The 20,783-nt window shown below is 39.7% G+C and overlaps 1 protein-coding gene across 1 annotated transcript; it reads left to right on the top strand.

The window, feature by feature from the left end:
• The first annotated feature begins 5,501 nt into the window (after nt 1-5,501).
• On the top strand, nt 5,502-11,140 carry LOC149298858 (T-box transcription factor TBX10-like). Its single transcript, XM_089486735.1, has 6 exons — nt 5,502-5,516; nt 6,812-6,930; nt 7,100-7,201; nt 7,891-8,062; nt 8,471-8,626; nt 11,063-11,140. The coding sequence occupies exons 1-6, from the start codon at nt 5,502-5,504 to the stop codon at nt 11,138-11,140; spliced, it is 642 nt and encodes a 213-aa protein (XP_089342861.1).
• Nucleotides 11,141-20,783: the final 9,643 nt, after the last annotated feature.

Genomic DNA, 20,783 nt, shown 5'->3' with positions numbered 1-20,783 from the left:
ATAGTGTTTGTGTATGCTCACATCATCCTAAGCAGATGGCCACAACTTTTCATGCACCATTTAAAGGGATGTGTCATAGTTGAAATTTCCAATAAAATACAATGGGAAAGATATGCCCGTTCTATATCCATTAAGCATTGAAGTGAGAGTAAAGGGAGACTTCAGCCGCCAAATGCACTTTAATGCATATGAAAGCTGCATGGTCCCTTTAACTTTTTATGGTGTCGCCAAATCAAATCAATCATGGTGTATTCCGCAAGTTCCCCAGTATGCATTTGTACCTTCCCCCACTCGGGTAATCACCATATAGTAGATGTGTTCGCCAAACACTTTTCCGAGGACAAGTTATACTTACCTCTAACCAATGATGTATCAACAGACGATCAGCCCCCCTGAGTGTCCCACTGCTTAATGGACCTGTTAACAAGGGAGATTCCTCAATCTGCCCATTTCCACTATGGAGCATGTGTTGACTGCTGATGTTAAACATGCACGTAATTTGCTGTAGAAAATATTGCATGCACGATGACACACCAGGTACATTACTGGTCCTGTAGGCCCTGTGAAGGCGTTAATGCATTTGCATTTACCCCGGTCTCCATCCCCAGCTATCTTCCCTGCAGGATATATGTAGCTGAACACGTATACTGGCACATGATATACTTTAACGATACCCCCCTCTGTGCATGCGCATACAGTGCTCCCATTCATTTTAGTAGGTGTGCTTTCCTGTCACTGATTGGCTGCTACAGTTACTTTACCCTTCTTGCATCCCATCTAAGTGGGAAAGATGCTTGCCGTGTCCTGTCAGGGCTGCCTTCAATTTTTATGTTTTCTGATGCCGACAGACACCAGAATTTAATTTTTTTTCCCCACCTACCTGCAAGACTGCATATGATGCATTAAGCTCCATTTAGTTACTATTCTTTTAACTGCTGAGGAATACATTCTCTGCTGTAACAAGATAGGTGTCAATACAGCATTATTTCATTTTTCTTTTTATTTAAAAGGAAGACTCTTTGTCAAATGACATAAGGACACAAAGATGTAAGGCAAATGTGTGTGAACTAAGTGGATGCTCAGAGGGTGTCTCACATGAGACAAGTTTTTATTATCTTTGGTGTCTCTGAGAATACAGTCAGATCCTATGTAACCTGGAGATCTTTATCATTTGGACCCATTGTTTTATGATATCACAATGAATTGGCAAGGAAAATCCCCAGTAAATGTCTCCTACAAGATGGACTGAGTTAGCTCTGCCTAATCCTGAGCTAATGTGCATCATTTCCTGTAGACCCAGCTCAGCCTGACTTGAAGCTCGCTGAGGCAGTGTGGTGTCAGCCAATTGAGATGTTCGGTTCTCCAGCAAACTCCCTTTTTAGTAAATAGACCATAAACATTTTCTGTTCGAATGCTTTTTTTTTTTGCATTGACTGGCCTTTTCTATTAAAAATGTGCAGGCCCTGTTTTTTTGTGTTTCTCACACCATCCACAAATAGACCTGCTAAGTGGGATCTCCCTAAAAAAATTCTAAACGGGAAACGACCACACACCATGGAATAGTTAAGCCTTGTTTCCAAGGACGAGCAATAGTTATTTTTATGGAATAGACAGTGAATAATCATTTTTCCTTAGGTCGAAGAATTGGCCAGTCTAAGTGTAGAAGAGATGTTATAGGAGATCTATCCATGACCTTTGATGTTATAATAGTAATAAGATTATAGATCTTTTTCCAATCTCTTTTCGCTCCTGGGCATTTTCACCAGATGTGCGTGAAATTTCCCTTTTCTAACTTACATCTCCACCAAATTTCTGAGCAATTTTTGTACATATTGTGTATCCTAGAAGGAACCAGGTACCATCTATTCTGAGTTTAAATTGCATTTCTGCTAGAGTCAAGGAGTGAACAGCAGCGGTAACTTAAAAAAGGAATTACACCAATTATCAAAATCTATCTTGAAATTCAATTACCGTATTTGCTTAATTTAAGACAAGTTTTTTTTTTCAGAGCAAATCAAAGGTCTGGCTATGAGGCTAAGATCCAGATCCCCCGCAGCGCTGCAGGGGACCTGGATCCTCCTGTCTGGTAACCTCCGTGGCCGGTGCTTCTGACTCCCTGGTGTGTAGGGGCAGCGTGTAGACGTCTACGCGATTCGCGTAGGCAACTTCCGCTGCAGCCAGAAGGAGGTGCCGCTAGCAGCGGGGGTTGTCTGTATCCATCGCGCAGACCTTCCCCGGCTGTCAGAGAGGGGAGTTCCCCGCGGCGCTGCCAGAGTGGCATATAGGGGTATAAGGCATTTCTGGAGGCAGAGTGGCATATAGGGGGTCAAAAGGCATATCATGGGGCACAGTGGCATATAGAGGGTTAAAAGGCATATCATGGCGCACCGTGACATATAGGGCGTATAAGGCATTTCTGGGGCAGATGTGCATAACTGGGGGGCAGGTTGGAAAATAAAAGGAAATAAAAACCAAAAAAAATATTTTTCTCAATCATAGCTTTTATTAAACAAAAATAGTTTACTAGTAAAACCTTTTTTCCTATAGGGTCGTCTTATATTCAGGCTTTTTCTTTTTTTCCTAAATTAATATTCAGATTTTGGGGGGTCCCATTTAGCAATTGCCGGTGGAAATTTCCCGGGTCTACTGAAGTTTAGAAGAGACCAGAATCCCTTTATGGGAATTGACAGTTTTCTTAATAGTTTCCCATAATGGAAGAATCTGTCCCAATATTAAGTTGGAGCTTCTTATGGTCGCAATTTTTTTCTGTAGTTGGAGAGTTCCATATAAAAGCAGTCAAATTGGTAATATCACAGGCCTCCGTCTCATACCAGCCTTCCTTGGACGATTCCTCTAGTTGTGTTCTACATATGTATAATTATATTTGCTATTAATATGTTTTTAAGAATGGGAAAGCCTTCTATCGATTTTCAGCCATAACTGCAAAGTTTAATCTAGGTTTCTTACCCTTCCATACAAAACATTAAAAACTTAATTGAACCATCCTCAGACAGGGATCGGGGACTCTTAAAGGGAGCATTGAGAAGAGATACAACCACTTCGGGACAATGTAAGAATTTAAAACATTAATTCTACCCCACTAAAAGAATTCCTTACTTATCCAGTCTTTCAACCATATGTTAGTTATTTTCAGGAAACAAAGTTGGCCTCTAGCACAGTCTTCATATATCTAGTTATGTATATACCTAAATAGACGAAATCAGACTTTGTCCAAGCAAAGTCATAATCTTTTTTTTATCTGGTTAATTTGACAACTGGCCATATTAACGTCTAATATAGTTTTGTTTAAATTCATTTTGTAGTTAGAATCACGGCCATATGCTTTTATTTCTTTCATAGGATAAATTAATGATTCCAGTGGTCTGGTAATCGTTATTAGAATATCATCTGCATAAAGATTGATCTTTAAATCATGATGTCTAGTGGGGAAACCTCGAATATTACAAATATTTCCGATTGCAAATAGCTAATGGCTCGATGGACGTTATGCAAAGGAGTGGAGACAGAGGGCAGTCCTGTCTAGTTCCGTTTTTTAAACTGATCCAGTCAGAACATATGTTGGGGCTCACTGTTCTGGCTGATGGGTTTGAGTAGAGAGACATGATTGCCCTATGTATCCACTCCGTGACTCTGAACCTCATCAATGTTCCACTCATAAAATACCGACTGACTCGGTCGAAAGCCTTCTCGGCATCAACCAACAGGGTTAAGACCGGGATGTTGTTCTTTTTTGCCAGGCCCAGAATGTCAATTCTTCTAATGTGATTACAAGATGATCTCCCAGGGATAGATCCCAATTGATCATGATTTATAATAGTATCCAGTAAATTTTTGTAATCTATTAGCAAGAATAGATTAAAATAATTTGACGTCAACATTAATAAGCAAAATGGGACTTTTGCCTTGTTTCAGAATAGGGAGAATGTTAGCTCTGGTCATTTCATTTGGGAATTTACCCTGGGAGACAATAGAATTAAAAGTTGTAGTCAGAGGTTCAGAAATCTGGTGTCCAAAAGTCTTAAAACAAATTAGTAAAGCCATCCGAGTCTGGAGTTTTACATCTATTTAGCTTGGAAATTGCTTTATTGACTTCTGCAGTAGATATGTCAACGTTTGAAGATGGCTCTTTGTTCTAGGGCGATCTGAGGAAAATTTATCTTAGCAAGATAGGCATCAATATCTTCTATTGAGTAATTATTACCTAAATTATATAATTTCTCATAGTATTGGTTAAACTGTTTCGCAATTTTTCTGGGGTAAGATATATTTTGTTATCTGTGACTATAGATCAATATCTAATACACAATTGAAGTCACCTGCTATAACAGCCTAGCTTCACCTGGTCTACACGTTCCAGAATCTTATTTAACCGATGTACTGGAGAAATGTTAGGTAGATAAGACATTTACTAAAGTATGCCATTCTTCATTAAGTTTACAAATTATAATTAGAAATCTGTCCTTGGGATCATGAAATTCGTACTTTATTTCAATTTTTTACTCAAAAAGTTCCAAATTGTGAAACGTTTAAAAGGTGAGTTTGAAGGTGAACATTGACCGAGCACACTAAAGGTTGTATTTTTATTGACTTCAAAAACACAATAATTACAAATTTTTTTCTGAAGGCATGAAAATTGATGACAATTTGTTCCTTTCCAAAAACATCAAGTGCTCATTTCGCTAGCCCTTTTATACTAGTTGTGTGTGGTTTGAACTCTTATATTCTATGGTATCTACTTTGTTTTCCATAAAACAAACCCAATGCAGCCAGACCTTTTTTCGGTAAAAAAATGTTATTTGGCACTTCATTTTGCTTTGAAAGATTCTATACATTGTAACATCCAATTACATTTAGTTTTCATTAATATGCTTAATTATGCAGACCTTGCACCATGCAGGAAAGAAAACTGTCCATGCACTGTCCATGCATCGCATAAGGGCTGCTGGTCTCATTAATCAAGACCTGTCAAGCAGATTATTAGGACTTATTATAAAGTGTGACTGGAAGTGACACCTATAAGATAGATGAGACACCGCTGGGGGGCAAAATCTTAGGGCACCTGCCAGAGTCACTGCAGCTTGTCCTTAACTGTGTGCATCAGGGGACAGGGCTAACACTCCTGTCTTTATACTTTTGTTCGAAATGTGCAGGTGTTGAGTGTTGTTTGGCCACTAGGGAAGAATTTTCATTATGAGTAATCAATAGGGGTACAAAGCATCATTTCACAAATATTTTTGATATTCAGAAAAAAAAAAGACTTTTAGCTCCCACTCCTCCGGGACCCTGGCAGCTAAAAGTCATAGCGAGAAGGAGCAAGAGGGGACAGAGAACCTGCGAGAAGGGGAGAGACAGCACGGTACAGTGCGCTCAAAGAAAACAGAAGATCAGGGTCCCCCAAAAAGTTAGCGCCTGAGATCAAGACTGGGGTTCTGTGCTTTGGAATCATACTGACAGGATGTCTGTGAAGCCAGTAATGCACCATGCTAGTTCAACAGGTAAGATGCCTTAAAATGTACCCAAAATGTTATGAAATATGCATCTGTAGTAGCTAGCTACCTCTGTTTTCCCCATTTTGTACAAAGCTTGGATTTCATATGTACGGGAAAGGAGGGGAAAGCAAATAGAAACCACCACGTAAGTACTGTTAGTACACATTTGATTTCCCTATGCAAGACTGCTGTGGTACCTTACTTCTTTTGCATAAATGAAAAAAGACATAAGTATTCAAGGTGTGCCACAATGGCATATAATAATAGTAAAATTGTGCATTGCAACCATTTATATATGTATAAGACAATGTAGGAGTAAAGAAATCAACCGCTATTTATAGAAAAATAAAACAGTACTATTTTTACGCCTCCAAACATAAGTTAGCTACTTTTTTTATGCTATATAATCATGCTTAGCTTGAAGTCCCACTTTGAGGCACCACATTGAGATATATCTCTGATATTTCATTTAATTAATATAAATTACTTACTTTATTCAAGGTACAATTAGCTTAAGGTTCACTGGGGACATTAAAGAAAATGATATTATGTTTATTATAACAGTAATAATAATCCATCTTTATTCTATAATAAAATATTAATTTCAATGTCATGCTGTGTTACTTATTGTCCCTGACGTTACAAAAATGGAGACGCTAGATTATCTGTCAAAATTTCACGGGAAAATACTCTGGCTGAAATGTTTTTACCTCTCCACTTTGATAGACTAATTGATTGGTACATTTTGGTACACTTTTTTTCTTAAAAAGTCTTATTCGAACTTGAATAGATGTGCCTACAAAGCTCTTCTTTAGCTTGCCTGCCATTCAAAATCATATAAATAACCTATTACATTATATTTCACTACAGAACTCTTTTCAAGTTCCATATAGTAGTTCTTATAAACTAGGACTGGAAAGTGCTCTGCATATCAAGTACTGGTATTTAAAGTTCAGTTTTATTCTGTATCACTTGCCATTTATTTATAATTTTGACAAAATTGTAATAACCTTAGCAGCTGTTGCTGTCAATATGTGTGCTGTCCATAAGCTCTACAGGTGTTTCTCTGTTTACTCTTCTGTATCCCACAACTCAAATGTATCTTATAATTATCTTATTGTTTGTTTTCATTTTTTGTTTCTTTTGCTTTTCTATGCTGAACCTCTCTTTGTTGTGTCAGCTTTACGTCTTTTGGTTACTCTCTCTTTACAGCCTTGTGTCTAGGTGATTCTAGGTGTTTCGTGTCTCCTAATGCCACTCCCTGGTCACCTTCACTCTTAGATGCTCCTCGTCCCCCTCAGGATGATGTCTCTGGCAAGAATACAGCTCTGCGTGGTGTGACCGTTAGCCTGGAGACAGCCGGACTATGGGAGACCTTTAACTGTCTAGGAACAGAGATGATTGTTACAAAGGCAGGGAGGTAAGAACAGAGAGAGACTTGCTAAAATGTAATCTGTACTGAGAATGATAAAGCAGATACATTTGGTGTATAATTAAGTGATTGCTGTGAGAGAGTACCATTTAATGTGTTTTGCTTGTTTTTTTCCCCTTTTGGCTATATTCTAATTGTCATACAACCAAACGTCAAGGCGAATGTTCCCTCTTTTCCAAATCCGTATTTGGGGGATGGATCCAACAGCAGATTATTCTCTCCTTCTTGACTTCCTTCCAGTAGGAGACAAGAGATACAGGTATGAAGGGACTTTATTGAGCCCACAAACACCTAAAATAGAGCACTAGTGATCCAGGATTTAATTAACCTGTAAACGTCTAAAAATGCACCAAAAATAAATAAGCAGGTTCTAAGGGGTCCAAAGTCTAAAGCTGACTCACTCATGTTTATCTCAAACTTTGAGGCTATACGAGCCTTCAAATAGGCAGTTTTGGTAATAGGTGGAAGTGATTTTTTTCCTAGGAGGATAAATTCTAGTATAAACTTAGAGGGTCAGAGACTTACGTGTAATATAAGGGAGTTTTACTTCACTAAGAATAGCTTAGTGGACCAGCCTTACATCAGAGGTACTAGAGTCAAATAAGTGAGGGACTTTTAACTTTCATGTGATAAGCATAAAGCTAACCTGTACATAAGAAGAGGTCAGGGACCAAATAAGGGTTAATTTCATGGAATCTTTGAGGGCAATGTGTTCATTCAAAATGTGGACAGTTCAAATAATAACACAAAATAAACAATATTAACATCTTGGATAATCAAGTACAAATTTGCAGGGGTAATTATGGCTTACTTAATATTGGAACGGCCCAACACCAAGCAGTGAAAAATACGTTTCACAAACTGAATGTATTGCGTAGTTTGTGTTTTGAAAACATGAATCCTAGTCTGAACGTCTTCCTTCTACTTGCGTGTTGTGTTCTTTCTTAGGTATGCCTTTCACACCTCTTCATGGTTGGTTTCGGGACCAGCAGACCCGGCACCACCAGGACGTCTTCACTTCCACCCAGACTCTCCTGCAAAGGGAGCCCATTGGATGAGGCAGACTGTTTCCTTTGACAGACTGAAGATCACCAACAATGCCCAAGACATGAGAGGACATGTAAGTAAGGTGATAGGTGATAAGACGTTTAAAAAATAAATAAATAAATAACTCTTCCAAGTTATTGTAGTTAGATTTAAGGTAACTTTTGCAATAATGATAAACTCATTATGGGTTGTCATCAATTTATACAACGAAGCATGGAATCAGCCCACACCCAACAAATATTATTTAAATGCACCTATCTGAGGCATTATCTGAAGATATGATCTACTGGACAACCACCTTCTATCTTTACTTTCTCTTTTTTTCTGAGGGTATCCTCAATAGTCATGGAGTATACAACACAGACACTCATTTTACGCAAATGTCTCTCTAATAAACTCATGTCACTCTGTTTAGATATAGAACATCATGCTGAACTCACTGCAGTTTTTTAAACTTCTCCGTATGTGTATTTTTTATTAGATAATACTGAACTCCATGCACCGCTACCAGCCACGGCTTCACATCTTGCTCTCTGATCGAAACAGGGGTGGAGAATCTCGTGCCGATCAGAACTTTGTGTCTTTTGTATTCCCTGAGACCCAGTTTACAGCTGTGACAGCCTACCAAAATCAAAGGGTAAGGAGCATAATTGGGATTCACTCAATGGGCTATTACCAATGCAATAGAAATTATGATGATGATGATGCAGGGCACATGTAGGCATAATCATATACATTAACGATGAATTGAAGGTGCATGCTGGGGAGATATTATCTCACAATCTTGAATATGCAATATGAAGAGACAGCTACCCAGGAAAGTCTTGCTGTAAAAAAGTATTTACCCCTTCCTCTTGTTTTTGCATATTTGTCACACTATGACACTATGTTTCAGATCATAAAACTTTTTTTTAAAATAAAACAAAGACAATGTGAGTAAACATAAAATACAGCTTGTAAATGGTGATTTCATGCATGGAAGGAAAAAGGTTATCCAACCCAAACTGGCTCTATGTAAAAAAGTCATTGCCAATTAACCAAATGTAATTGATCATTGGGTTCAATTTTACTAGATACACCCAGGCATTTTTACTGCCAGCCCTGTTAAATCTCAACATCAATTAAATAGAACCTGTCTAGCAAAGTGAAGTAGACCAAAAGGTTATAAAAAACACCAAAATCTAAAGAAATTCAAGAACAGATAAGAAACAAAGTCATTGACATCTATTAGTCTGGTAAGGGTTACAAAGCCATTTCTAAGGTGAGAGTCATTATCTACAAATGAAGAAATCTTGGAATAGTGGTGGACCTTCCCAGGAGTGACCTACCAAAATGTCTCCATTACTGCATGCAAAGAACTGCAGGTCCTCACTTGCCTCAGTGAAGGTCAGTGTTCACGATTCCACAATAAGAAAGAAACTGTGCAAAAATTGAATACTGGGTAGAGTTGCAAGACGTAAACCACTTCTGACCAAAAAGAACACAAAGGCTTGCCAAAAATAAACATTGATGACCCCCAAGACTTTTAGGATAAAATTCTGAGGAGTCAAAATTGGAATGTTTCTAGCACAGCATTCCACTATAAGAACAACATACCAACACGATGCTGGTAGTGTGATGATCTGGGGCTGCTTTGCTGTTTCATAATTATTTTTTATAACTATTTCATAATTGATGGAACCATGAATACTGCTCTCTACCAGAAAATCCTGAAGAAGGATGTCCAGTCATCGGTTGGTCACCTAAAGCTTAAGAGCAATTGGGTTATGCAGCAGGATAATGATCCAAAGCACACAGGCAAGTCTACCTATGAAAGGCTCAAAAGAAACAAAATGAATGTTTTGGAGTGGGCTAGTCAAAGTCCTGACTTGAATCCGATGCTGTGGAATGACCTTTAAAGGGCAGTTAATGCTCGAAACCCTCCGATCTGGCTGAATTCTAACAATTCTGCCTGAAAGAGTCATTGTCAGTTATCGTAAACATTTGATTGCAGTTGTTTCTGCCAAGGGGGGCACAGCCCGTTATTAGGTTTAGGGGCCAAATACTTTTTTTTACATGCATGATAAAGGTTTTGATTAACTCTTTAGCTTCAACACATGAAATGATCATTTAGAAAGTTGCATTCTGTGTTTACTCACATTGTCTTTTAAAAATAGTTGAAAAGAAAAAATTTTGAGAACAGAACACATAGTCCTCGTGTAATTCTGATTATTATAATTATCACTAGGAAACATATATAAAATGCCTACTCATATATAAGTGGATATTTCAGGGTGCTGACTCCTTTAAGGTACAGGTGCTAACTGTGGGTTCTTCAATCAAATCAATCCATTGCTAGAAACATTGTATACAGGCAAAAGAGTTTCTTGGCACCAGATAAAGTCTAATTACTTTGGATCTGTTGATAATCTACACTGATTTCAAGATTGAAGATTGATTCATTATTGAAACTTTTTTACTAGAATACATTTATATTATTATATTTTGTATTAATCACTGAAGCCTTGAGCACAGGTGTAATCCCTTGGGTTTTATTAAAATTAATTGAACTATCTGAAAATTTAAATGTTAAAAATAAGCAAAAATAAAAGAAATCGGGAAGGGGCACATACTTTTTCACAGCACTGTATTTCACTGCAACTTGCCATTATTATAACTTGCGAGCCAACTTTGAAAATGCTTGGAATAAACTACAAATGTGTGCAGAAATGATTAGACGCTCATTTACAAAGGGATAGATCGTGGCATGTGGGTGATCATTTATGCTGTGGTAAAAAAACTACATTTACAGTAATGTACTCTAAAGAAACCTATGCAATGGTATTTAGTGATTAAATGATTAAGTGATACAAATGTATTAGAAACCAACCTTGTGTATATCACAGAGATTTTTTTTAGCAGAATCTGCAATTTGCATACATATCTAGATAGACGGGCAAAATATTTTCCTTATCCTTTCTGTATCAAATACGTTAAGGATGCATCTCCACAATGCCAGGTATGCACATTTATATTTGTCACACTTGTATCTTGGTACCATTTTTATACTGTATGCTTATTTTTTTGTCAACAGATAACACAACTAAAGATTGCCAGTAACCCATTTGCAAAAGGTTTCCGAGAATCAGAAGGTGGTGAATGGCAAGTATAGTGAGATTGTCCTAAAACAACTTAATTGTTTTTATTTTGTCCTAAATATTACATGTGTATAGTCTGAGAGGCTTATGAATCACTGAACTATTAAAATGTATGCCCCAAACACATTCTCCAGAAGATTGTGACGCCTTTTTCTGGCCATCACATTCATAGAACGAGAGATTTTATTTGAAGGGACATGTGAGGTCTTAAGGGCGTAAAGGACCCTATGTCTCTGTGACTGATATGGCAATATCCCATAATTCACTTGTTTATCTACTTTGCTATGTTCACAATCACCAGTGACTATCTTCTGCTGAAAATCATCACTTTCTTCACGCTAATGGGCCATGTGTCGGGAACAAACATCTAAGTGCTTGCGCTTCTGCTCCTCTGTCAACTGCTTAGGCACCCACCTGGTACACACTTTACTAAACTGAAGGCTGTCATGAATCAGGGCACAGGAACAAAGAAAAGGAATCCCAGAACTCCAAACAGCTTCCAATCTTTAGGATATTTTATTTAGAGAAAGCAAAAAAAAAAAAAAAAAAGCAAACAGGGCCTTTGTCAAGCTCACCCCAGGCTGAAAACGTTTAAACCAAACCGCAGGGGCAGCCGGCTTGCCAGACAGAACTAGTCACATGACACGCTACGACACGACCAATTACTACTCCTCCCGCCTTCACCGTTTCCAACGAAAATATAAAAGTGCGGAAACTTTTCAAACGCCCCTCGTACTTTTGGTTAAAGTGCATTAAAGTTTGATGTATATATAAACAACATATATTTATGAATTTTCCCTCAACTTTGGGTCTAAAATATATTATATTCAAGCGCACGTAATTCCCCAAGGAATTACAGTAGGTAAAATTCCCTTCATGAATACCTACTTGTATGGACCCATAATGATGTCTGGAGGTTGTTTACAGAAGCGGATGATCAACTGAAAGCAGAGTGAAATGCAAAGTGCTATTTTATTAATTATTTGGGTATTAGGAAACCAAGGGTCATTTGAAATATTTGAAAATATTTTCTCCATAGGTCACTGTGCCGCAACCCAGCACCTCTTAGTCTACATGTCAAGGACAAGCAATGTCAAGGTAATCTGTTTATAGGACTAGTTCCCTTTGTTTAAGAATGGGTAGAATAGACAGTACATCTTATCCTAATGCTTTCTTGGTGGACCTTTACCAAAACATGTTAGTTAATCTATGTAATGACTTATTCTGGCCAATGCACACTATGGAAAACGGTTCCAAGTGGGCACAGCCTCCATAGCATGCAGTAAAAGACATGGAGAGCAACAGTGAGGATGTGGCTGTGGGAGGCAGCAGCTGAAGGTGCTGTGATGGGTCAGGCCTAGGGCAGCGCCCAAGGTAAATACTTCACTGAATTTACCTCTTCACCCAACGCATTGTGTAAAATGTCACTAAAGTGCCAGTTACTACTGGAAACAACAAGTTACAAAATCGTCATTCCAAAATTAGGAAGATCTGGTGGGTCAATTGCTGTAGTTCTACAGGTGTTCTGTTTGGCCTTTTTCGCTATTCCACAAAGTAAGCCTATGCTCATACACTTTCTCATGTAAGGTGGGCCCTTCTCCAGGGATGTGGGCACTCCTACTCTAACTGAAGATCCCTGTTCCCAGTTTCAACAAGGTTTTATGGGTATCATTTATAATATTGTAAGATATATTTCATCCGCTGATTTACTGTCTTTGGAATCCTCTCCTCTAAATATGCTTTCCTATACCGCCATGTATATTTAATATATTTAAAGCTTGACATTAAGGGAATTATCAAAATATGGGAGGCACAAGAACTCTCACAGCACCATATATAAATATAAACTGCAAAAGTGATGAGAAAAATCAGAAAATGAGCGAGGCAGTAGGAGGATCAGACAGGAATCCCACCTAGAACATAAATTTTCCTTGTCTGCAAACCACTACTGTCTAGCCCTATGCTGTTTTATATTTGTTTTTTTGTATCTAGTAGTAGACATGGTTCACAACTAAGGAAAGTGAGGTTTGTTTGTCATTGATATTCACCATCTTAAAGGTAACTCATTTCCACAACTGTTATTTTATTATAGAAAAATGTTTGGCTACCATTTTTAAACCTGCATTAGGAATAGGAAGTGTACAACTCTTCTGTTCTCTAAGATATTTATATAACATCTTTCTTCTGCAGATGGTGCAATTTGGGGTTCTAACCCTCCCATTCATGAAAACTGTGGATCCCCAAGTACAATTTTATGCAACCCCCTTTCTGAGGACCCACCATTGCTCTGCTACCATGCATATGAACTGGCAGATGAGGGGAGCTGTGGTTGCCAATCACTTTAAGAATATCAATATCATGTCACCCTGCCAAGGAACCTTCTGAATCTGCACCTGAGGCTTGGTGAATGGTTCCTAGGACCTTTCTGCATTTTTAATACTTAACTCCTCGTTCTGTCATGACCCTTTTACAGAATCAAATCCTGGCTATCCAGTGGTATCCACAGAAGCTGCAATGGGTATGCCTAGGTACTTTCCCAAAGTCCCTTGAATTTTCTCTACATGTAGATATGACAGTTGGAGGCTGAGGGGAGAGCCCCAGAGCAGGATTTTCCAAGGTATAGGTGTCCTCATTTCTTTAGACTTGTTACATAAGTCCATCAGACAGCTTCATGTATGTGCATCTATATTTATTGATCCAAAAGAAGGCAAACAAGAAACAATTAATGTTATTCCTAACCTAGCCTCACAAAAAGAACATAATGTTCCTGCAATTATATTTTTTCTGAAGTAACATGTTACCAATGTAAATAAACCAAGATTAATTATACGTGGAATTTAATATATGGAGTCTAACCTCTGTGGGTTTCTAGTGTTAGAAAGCATATGGAGACATTTCTTGAGTCATCTGATTCACTTAAATGGAAACCTTAGTGCCTCATGCAGTCTCACCAATAAAGAATGCATACTAAAGTACTTTGTAAGCACTTTAGTATGGATTATTCAACATGTTAATATTAAAAATAAAATAAAGGATTTTATCTTTAGGATTTGGGAGAAGCTGTACGCAACACCCCACATAAGACATACTGTACAGAAAGAGAAGTAGGCCCTGCTCTTGTAAGCTTATAATATCATTAGATGTTAGAGAGACTGAAATAGAAGGTAAGGGACAAGGATGAATTGTAGCAAAGGTTATGTTACCTAGGGAGGAACAGATGATTTCCAAATTGCATGTATTAATATTATTTTCTGTATTTTATGCTGCTATTATACTATTATATTTGGTTCACAATAACCATAAGATGTGGGTTCTCCTTCTCTGTCTTGACAGTCTGGAGTTAAACTGCAAGTGACGCAGAATCCAGATTAAGTATTTAACTTGTGGTATGCCTCTGTAGGCTCTTTGCATCTCATGCCCTTTACATAAGGAAGTTACTAAGACTATTACTCTATTTGCATATGTTATTTAGAAATACCCCCTTTGTATTTTCATTTTTGTTGTTTAACATGCTAAAAATATAAATAAAAATGTTTACAATTAAAAAATAAAAGTTGGTGAGAGTCTGGCAGAAAGAAGTAAGAAATCCCAATGAATAGAAACAACAAAGGTAAAATCCTGGAGATGCAGATGGGAAGAAGAGATAAAGTTTTAGAATAAATGCAAGCAGGCACAGACTGGCCATCCGACATGCCGGCCTGACTTTATTCTACACAAGCTATGATTAGCATTATTGGCAGCATTCCCAGAAAATGTGGCTAAGGTTCAAAGTGGGTACATGTGTAAAGCATTTAGAGCCCACTCATTCTAACAGGTGATGCATATTAAGTTTAAGCAAATGCAAATTCCAAAGTAAACATTCAAGGACAAGGTGCAAAAGGTTACCTACAGCAAAAGAAAAAAAAAGACTATAGTTAACCACTGCAATGCCAGAAATAAATATATATATACATATATATATGTATATTTGCCCGAATATAGGCTGCACTTTTCCCCCCCACTTTAAGTGCGGCCTATATTCGGGGTTTAGCGCAGGAATGCGCAATTCGTATCACCCGACGCCCGGTACATGCAGTCCCGGGCGGCGGGCAGGCAGCAGGGTTAGGATACAGATCCCCCGCAACGCTGCAGGGGACCTGCATCCTACTCTCTGATACGCTCAGCCAGCCTCCCCTGCCAGCACTTTCCACTGGGGGAGTCCCGGCAAGGGAGATTGTTAAAGCACGTCGTGCAGATGTGCCGGCAGTGGAGGTTGTTTACGCGCATCGCCGCAGCCGGTGAACGTCTGCACGATGCGTTTTAACTCTGCCCCCAAGATGTGCCCCCTCCTCCTAGACTTACCAGAGCAGACTCCCGGGTGTCTTGCGGGGCCGGCGGGGGCCATCTACGCAATACGCGTATACAACTTCCGCTGAGTGCCAGCACCGGAAGTTGTATACTCGTATTGCGTAGATGTCCCCCGCGGGCCCCGCAAGACACCCGGGAATCTGCTCTGGTAAGTCTAGCGGGGGGCACATCTCGGGGGCAGAGTGGCAGCATATCTCGGGGGGGGGACAGAGTGGCAGCACATCTCGGGGAGGACAGAGTGGCAGCATATGTAATGTTTTTACATTTATTTTTTTTCTCAACTCACTGGAATTCGCAGGTTGCCTGCTTCTTTAAACTTGCATACATTTTCATCTCCTGCATGCGACTGTATGCCAGCTGTAATATTTTTGGGGATTTTTAGTGGACTTGTTTAATTTGTGCATGTTTGTTGTTGCAAACTTGCATTTCTAGCCAACTTGCGAGTGCGAGGAATCAGGGTTATTATAATGTATTAAGTACAAGACAAGAGTCTCTTATAATAAAAGGTGTGGCTTTATTTGAATTTGGCACAGGTTCCAAACAATCACTTCCTTGATACAGAAGCAATACAGAAAAAAAATCTACAAACAAAAGCCTAGCTCACTTTGAGCACTTACTAAACAATAATGTCCGTTTCTAACTCCAGAGAAGCAATCTAACAAAACGCAGCAAAACAAACATAGGTTTCGCCAACCTACTGTGCTGCTCTCCCAGCAGGTCAGATGTCATTCTGACCAACAACCTCTGCAGTCTGGGATTTTAAGCAAGTTGCACAAGCTAATTTGGGGCATGTGAGATTGTAAAGGCTTTGGAGGACTCTGGGTCCTCAGTACATTTAGAGAAAAAAGATGAAAAAGGGGGGAGAAGAATGAGATGGGACAGAGAAAAGAGGGAGAAAGGGAGGAGGGAAAGCAAGAGGGTAAAAAAAGAGGTAGAAGATCAGACAGAGAGGGAGAAAGAGTTGAGGAGGAAAAAAAGGTACAGATGGAAGAGAAAAGGAAGGAGAAAAAGTGCACATCATTTGTATGTATAATATATATGTTTATTTTTCCCCTTTTGCGTGCATATATATACACAACAACCTATATATTTGGTGATCTGTAAAAAACCTTTGTGGGAATCAGTTATATGGGTTCTACACCTTCACACTTTATAGAAGTCATAATTCCTAATTATTCATATTCTGAAATCCTTAATACAAATTAATCAACCTACATACGTTCTTGTATTCCTGGAATGGGTGAAAAAAACTATCAATGTTTTCCATGAAATTGGAGACCTGGTACACAGAATTAAGGTACATGGTTACAAGATAGATGGCTTGGCTAAACTGAGTTTTTACTCTCCTCCTTCCTCACAACCAATTCGGTGACGATATTTGTAAATATGGCTGTTTAACTCAGGGACTCCCACAGAAGCCACCTGCTGTCTGTTTCTCAGCACTACTACTGCATAGTATCTAACAGGTCTATGGTACAACGTTTCTGGCATATCTTGTTCTCACAAGAAGTGCCTCTTAATGGATGAATGGAGAAATGATGTTCCTGGCTGTAACTTGATACTATTTTAAGCCATGCATTTCCATGATGGTTGCCACCCATCCTGACTTTGTGGGACACTTCCTAGTTTAGGAAGCCTGTCACGTGCACAGAGTACCTCTAATAGAGACAGATCTTCTGTCCCACCTAGCTTGGTGAGAAGCCAGCCAAGAGCACCAGCTACGCTGTGAAAGAGCAAGGCTTCCCCAGAACCTTCGCACATGTACTGCCACTCTCCCCACTCTCAGCCACACAGATCATTCGTTATTTTAAAAAAAAAAAAGGACTTGAAACCACATAAATCACACTCTGACACACAGGTCATCTTCTACCACACACCACTCTCAGACACATGTAACATCCTATGACACGTCAATCACAGCCACGTGGATAACACTCTGAACTCGGCTGCACAGATCATATTCAGCCAGACACCCATCTCTGCCACAAAGATTACACTACAACTCTCAGCCACACACCACTCCCACCTACACAGATCACATTACATACACCGCCTCACTTGCTGATACACAAATCACACACACTACCAATGTTCCATCTAATTTGTCTTAGTTGGCGTGCGCAGAAAATGTATCTTGTGCAAAAATTTTCACAGAGCCAAAATTTTGTGCGCACAATATCCGCGCCGCATAAAGTTTAAAAAAAATTATTTTTTTATTTTTTTGGGGAAAAACTGTTGTGCGCACAATTTTTGGACGTGTGCGCTCTCTAAAAAAGCTATGTGAGCGCGCACAAGCGCACAGCTTAGAGGGAACACTGCACACTACTCTTGGCCATTAGAGGATCTCCCAGACAGCCCATGCTCCCCAGGGCCTGCAGAAGTGGCTGCTACCCAAGACAGTACACAACCGCCCCACGACAACCAAGATTGTTGGGAGGTATGCACAATCCTCTCAGCAGCACAGATCACACTCAAATACACGGACACTAGTGATGGGAAGTTCGGATCATTAAAGTGAATCGGATCATTTCGATTCGTTCACTGAAATGATCCGATTCATGATCCAGATCTTCGGATCACTCAGTGTGCCTGCACGGAGTTACTGTGTCTGAGTGCTCTGCAGATGACTCACAGCTCTAGGATCAGGTTACAGCTGCATGATTCACAGACTGAACCGCTACAAATGAATCGTTCAGTCTAGTGAACCGATTCATCCGGATCACTAAAAAGAACCGGATCAAATGAACGATTCATGATCCGGACATCACTAACGGACACTACTCTCAACCACAGACACCCCTCTCAGCTACACAGTCCACTTCCAGCCACACATTACGCTTTGTTTTTAAATGTATGTAAACAAATGGCACAATGTTCAAATACACTATATGTACAAAAGCATTAGGGCACCTGACCATTACACCATACACACTAACATTTCCTTCCTGGATCCCAGGACAAAGGGAGTGGGGCCACACGCTCTATAAGACCCTGCACCTGAGCTCTAAGCTACCCAGTACAGATACCGGGTAATAGACATACACAGTTAAAATGCAATGCTGCCTGTGCACAGTGTAACGCAGACCCTTATTTGATGGAACAGGACCAAAAAAAACAAAAAAACAGGGCTGTCCCAGGAAATTCGAGACTGTTGGCGGTTCATCCAGTAGAGCTATGTGCGGGCCAGTCAAGTTCTTCCCCACCAAACGCATCCAACCGTGTCTTTATGGACCTTGCTTTGGGCACTGGGGCACAGACACGCTGGGATAGAAAAGGGCCTTCCCCAAACTGTTCCCACAAAGTTGGAAGCATAGCATTGCCAAAAATGTCTTAGTATGTCCCTTGGTATGTCTTTTCCGCATATTAATGTCTATGTATTTAGAATGCAATGTCATAAAAGTCCCTGTTGGTGTAATGGCCAGGTCTCCTAATACTTTTGTCCATAGAGTGTAGTGATTATTATAATTATCAGAAGTGCTTATATTTGTTGCCCAAATGTGACAATCCTAAAACTGAATAAAAAAATGCACAGAATACGTCAGCACGTTCATTACAAAACACAAAAAATAGGTCCACAGGCCTGGCAAAAATCCAATAATTGTTAGGATCACGAAACAGCTGCATTATGTCTCTAGTGCGTTTTTCTCTGTTGAAGTCACTGTGCGTCTTTGATACGGCTCACCAATTACATTTCTGAGTGTGACTAACCAATTACAAGGCTCATGCAACCCGGAAGCTGCCATAAACCTTAAAGGCGAGCCGCTGAATATTAGGCAGGCCTAACGTTTAATCCAATCGTAGCTTTGAAGCTGCGTGCTTTCGGTGACGTCATGCAACATTCCTCCCAATCAGACAGGAGTAGGCCTTTGGAGAGGGGTTGGGTGAAACCCAAAGGAGACGCGAGCTGCGGGAGGCGGACATCGCGAAACCAGGTTTAAGTTTATCGCGATAGGACCCCCGATTGTAGTGACTGGGAGGGGCTTGGGGATTCTTACACGCCTACGAAAACCCAGGTGAGTCTTAGGGTGCGCGATATGACGCGACATTGTGCGACAGACCCCACCCTGGTCTTTCTGTGGTGAAATTGGGTGCCCGCGCCTCAAACCCTCTGTATACCTGATATAGTGTCTGTTTTGAAACAGGGTGTATATCAACGTTGCAGTATTGTATCAATTATTGTATTATTAGGTCCCCTCGTCCTAAAACAAAGAGATCACCAGTTGTGTTCGTGTAACGATTTATATAGCCTTTTTGTGTGTATTTAGGTTATTTGGCCTAATATAGTAATCGGTTCCTGCAGCATAGGGCAGCCACATAGGGTAGACGTTAGCCAGGTAGCCATTTTTACTGCTTTCTTTCTGAATATCTTGTTGTCTGGCACATTAATGTGTGTGAGATATGTGAAGCTTCGGGGTATAAAACGGCACAATTCACATGGTGGACATCAGAGACTGAATACTGTACGTTGGAGTAAGCGTAGCAGATGCAGTCATGGATAACGAGTTAATGTTGCATAGGTGTGTGTTGTAATAAGTGTGATATTGTGCTGAGCAGTTCCGTAAGCTGTTGAGTTTATGTGTTATAGGGGAGTTGTAGGTTTAGCAGCTTTTGAATAAATCTTGATAATTTAAGCATGACAGTTAAGGTCTTCCTGTAGCCAAAAGCTCACCGTGGGTGAAACAGACTGCTTCCTATGCTATACTGCTGTGATCATATATATAAAACCCCCGTATACTATGGTTGATATTCCTGCTTGATTGCAGGTGACTCAATTAAGTATATCTTTAATGATGAGTCAAGGTTTTCATGATGACCTGTATTAGAGATATGTATAATCTTCAGGATTGACAATTTAAAGGGTTAATATTACAGGTTGAGGGTCCAGTCATTTGGAAAACTCAGGTATGTTTATATAGCGCATTGCAGGGCTGCACTATAGATGGGGGGTCAGTGGCATGTAAAAATTAAACCTGTCCTGAACAAAAGCCCAGAGTTTAAAAGGCAGGTGCCGTGATGGAAGTGTCTGAGAATAAAGTACAGGGCTGTGTACAGCAAGGAATGTTAGCGTTGACAAAAGCTTGAGTTTATTTCACTTTGAGTCAAGAAACCTTCTTTATCTGCGGACCTGGGGGCAGTCGTCAGTCGTAGGATAATTTGGATGGCTTCTGCTGCTCAAACACCACACTGAGCTGATAAAGTGCCGCTTGTACGATTCAATGCTTTCCTACTTTAGCCAGTGTGTCTGGCTGGGCAATTAAGACTGAGGCACTCTATTTAACACAAGGCAGCCTGATGAGGAGTCATGGTGTT

Source organism: Sceloporus occidentalis, unplaced genomic scaffold, assembly GCF_023333645.1.
Source record: "Sceloporus occidentalis isolate IW3139 unplaced genomic scaffold, rSceOcc1.0.p SCAF_30, whole genome shotgun sequence".
Classification (NCBI taxonomy): Eukaryota; Metazoa; Chordata; class Lepidosauria; order Squamata; family Phrynosomatidae; genus Sceloporus; species Sceloporus occidentalis.
Note: the sequence above shows the minus strand (reverse complement) of the source record. Positions and strands in the feature narration are given on the sequence as shown.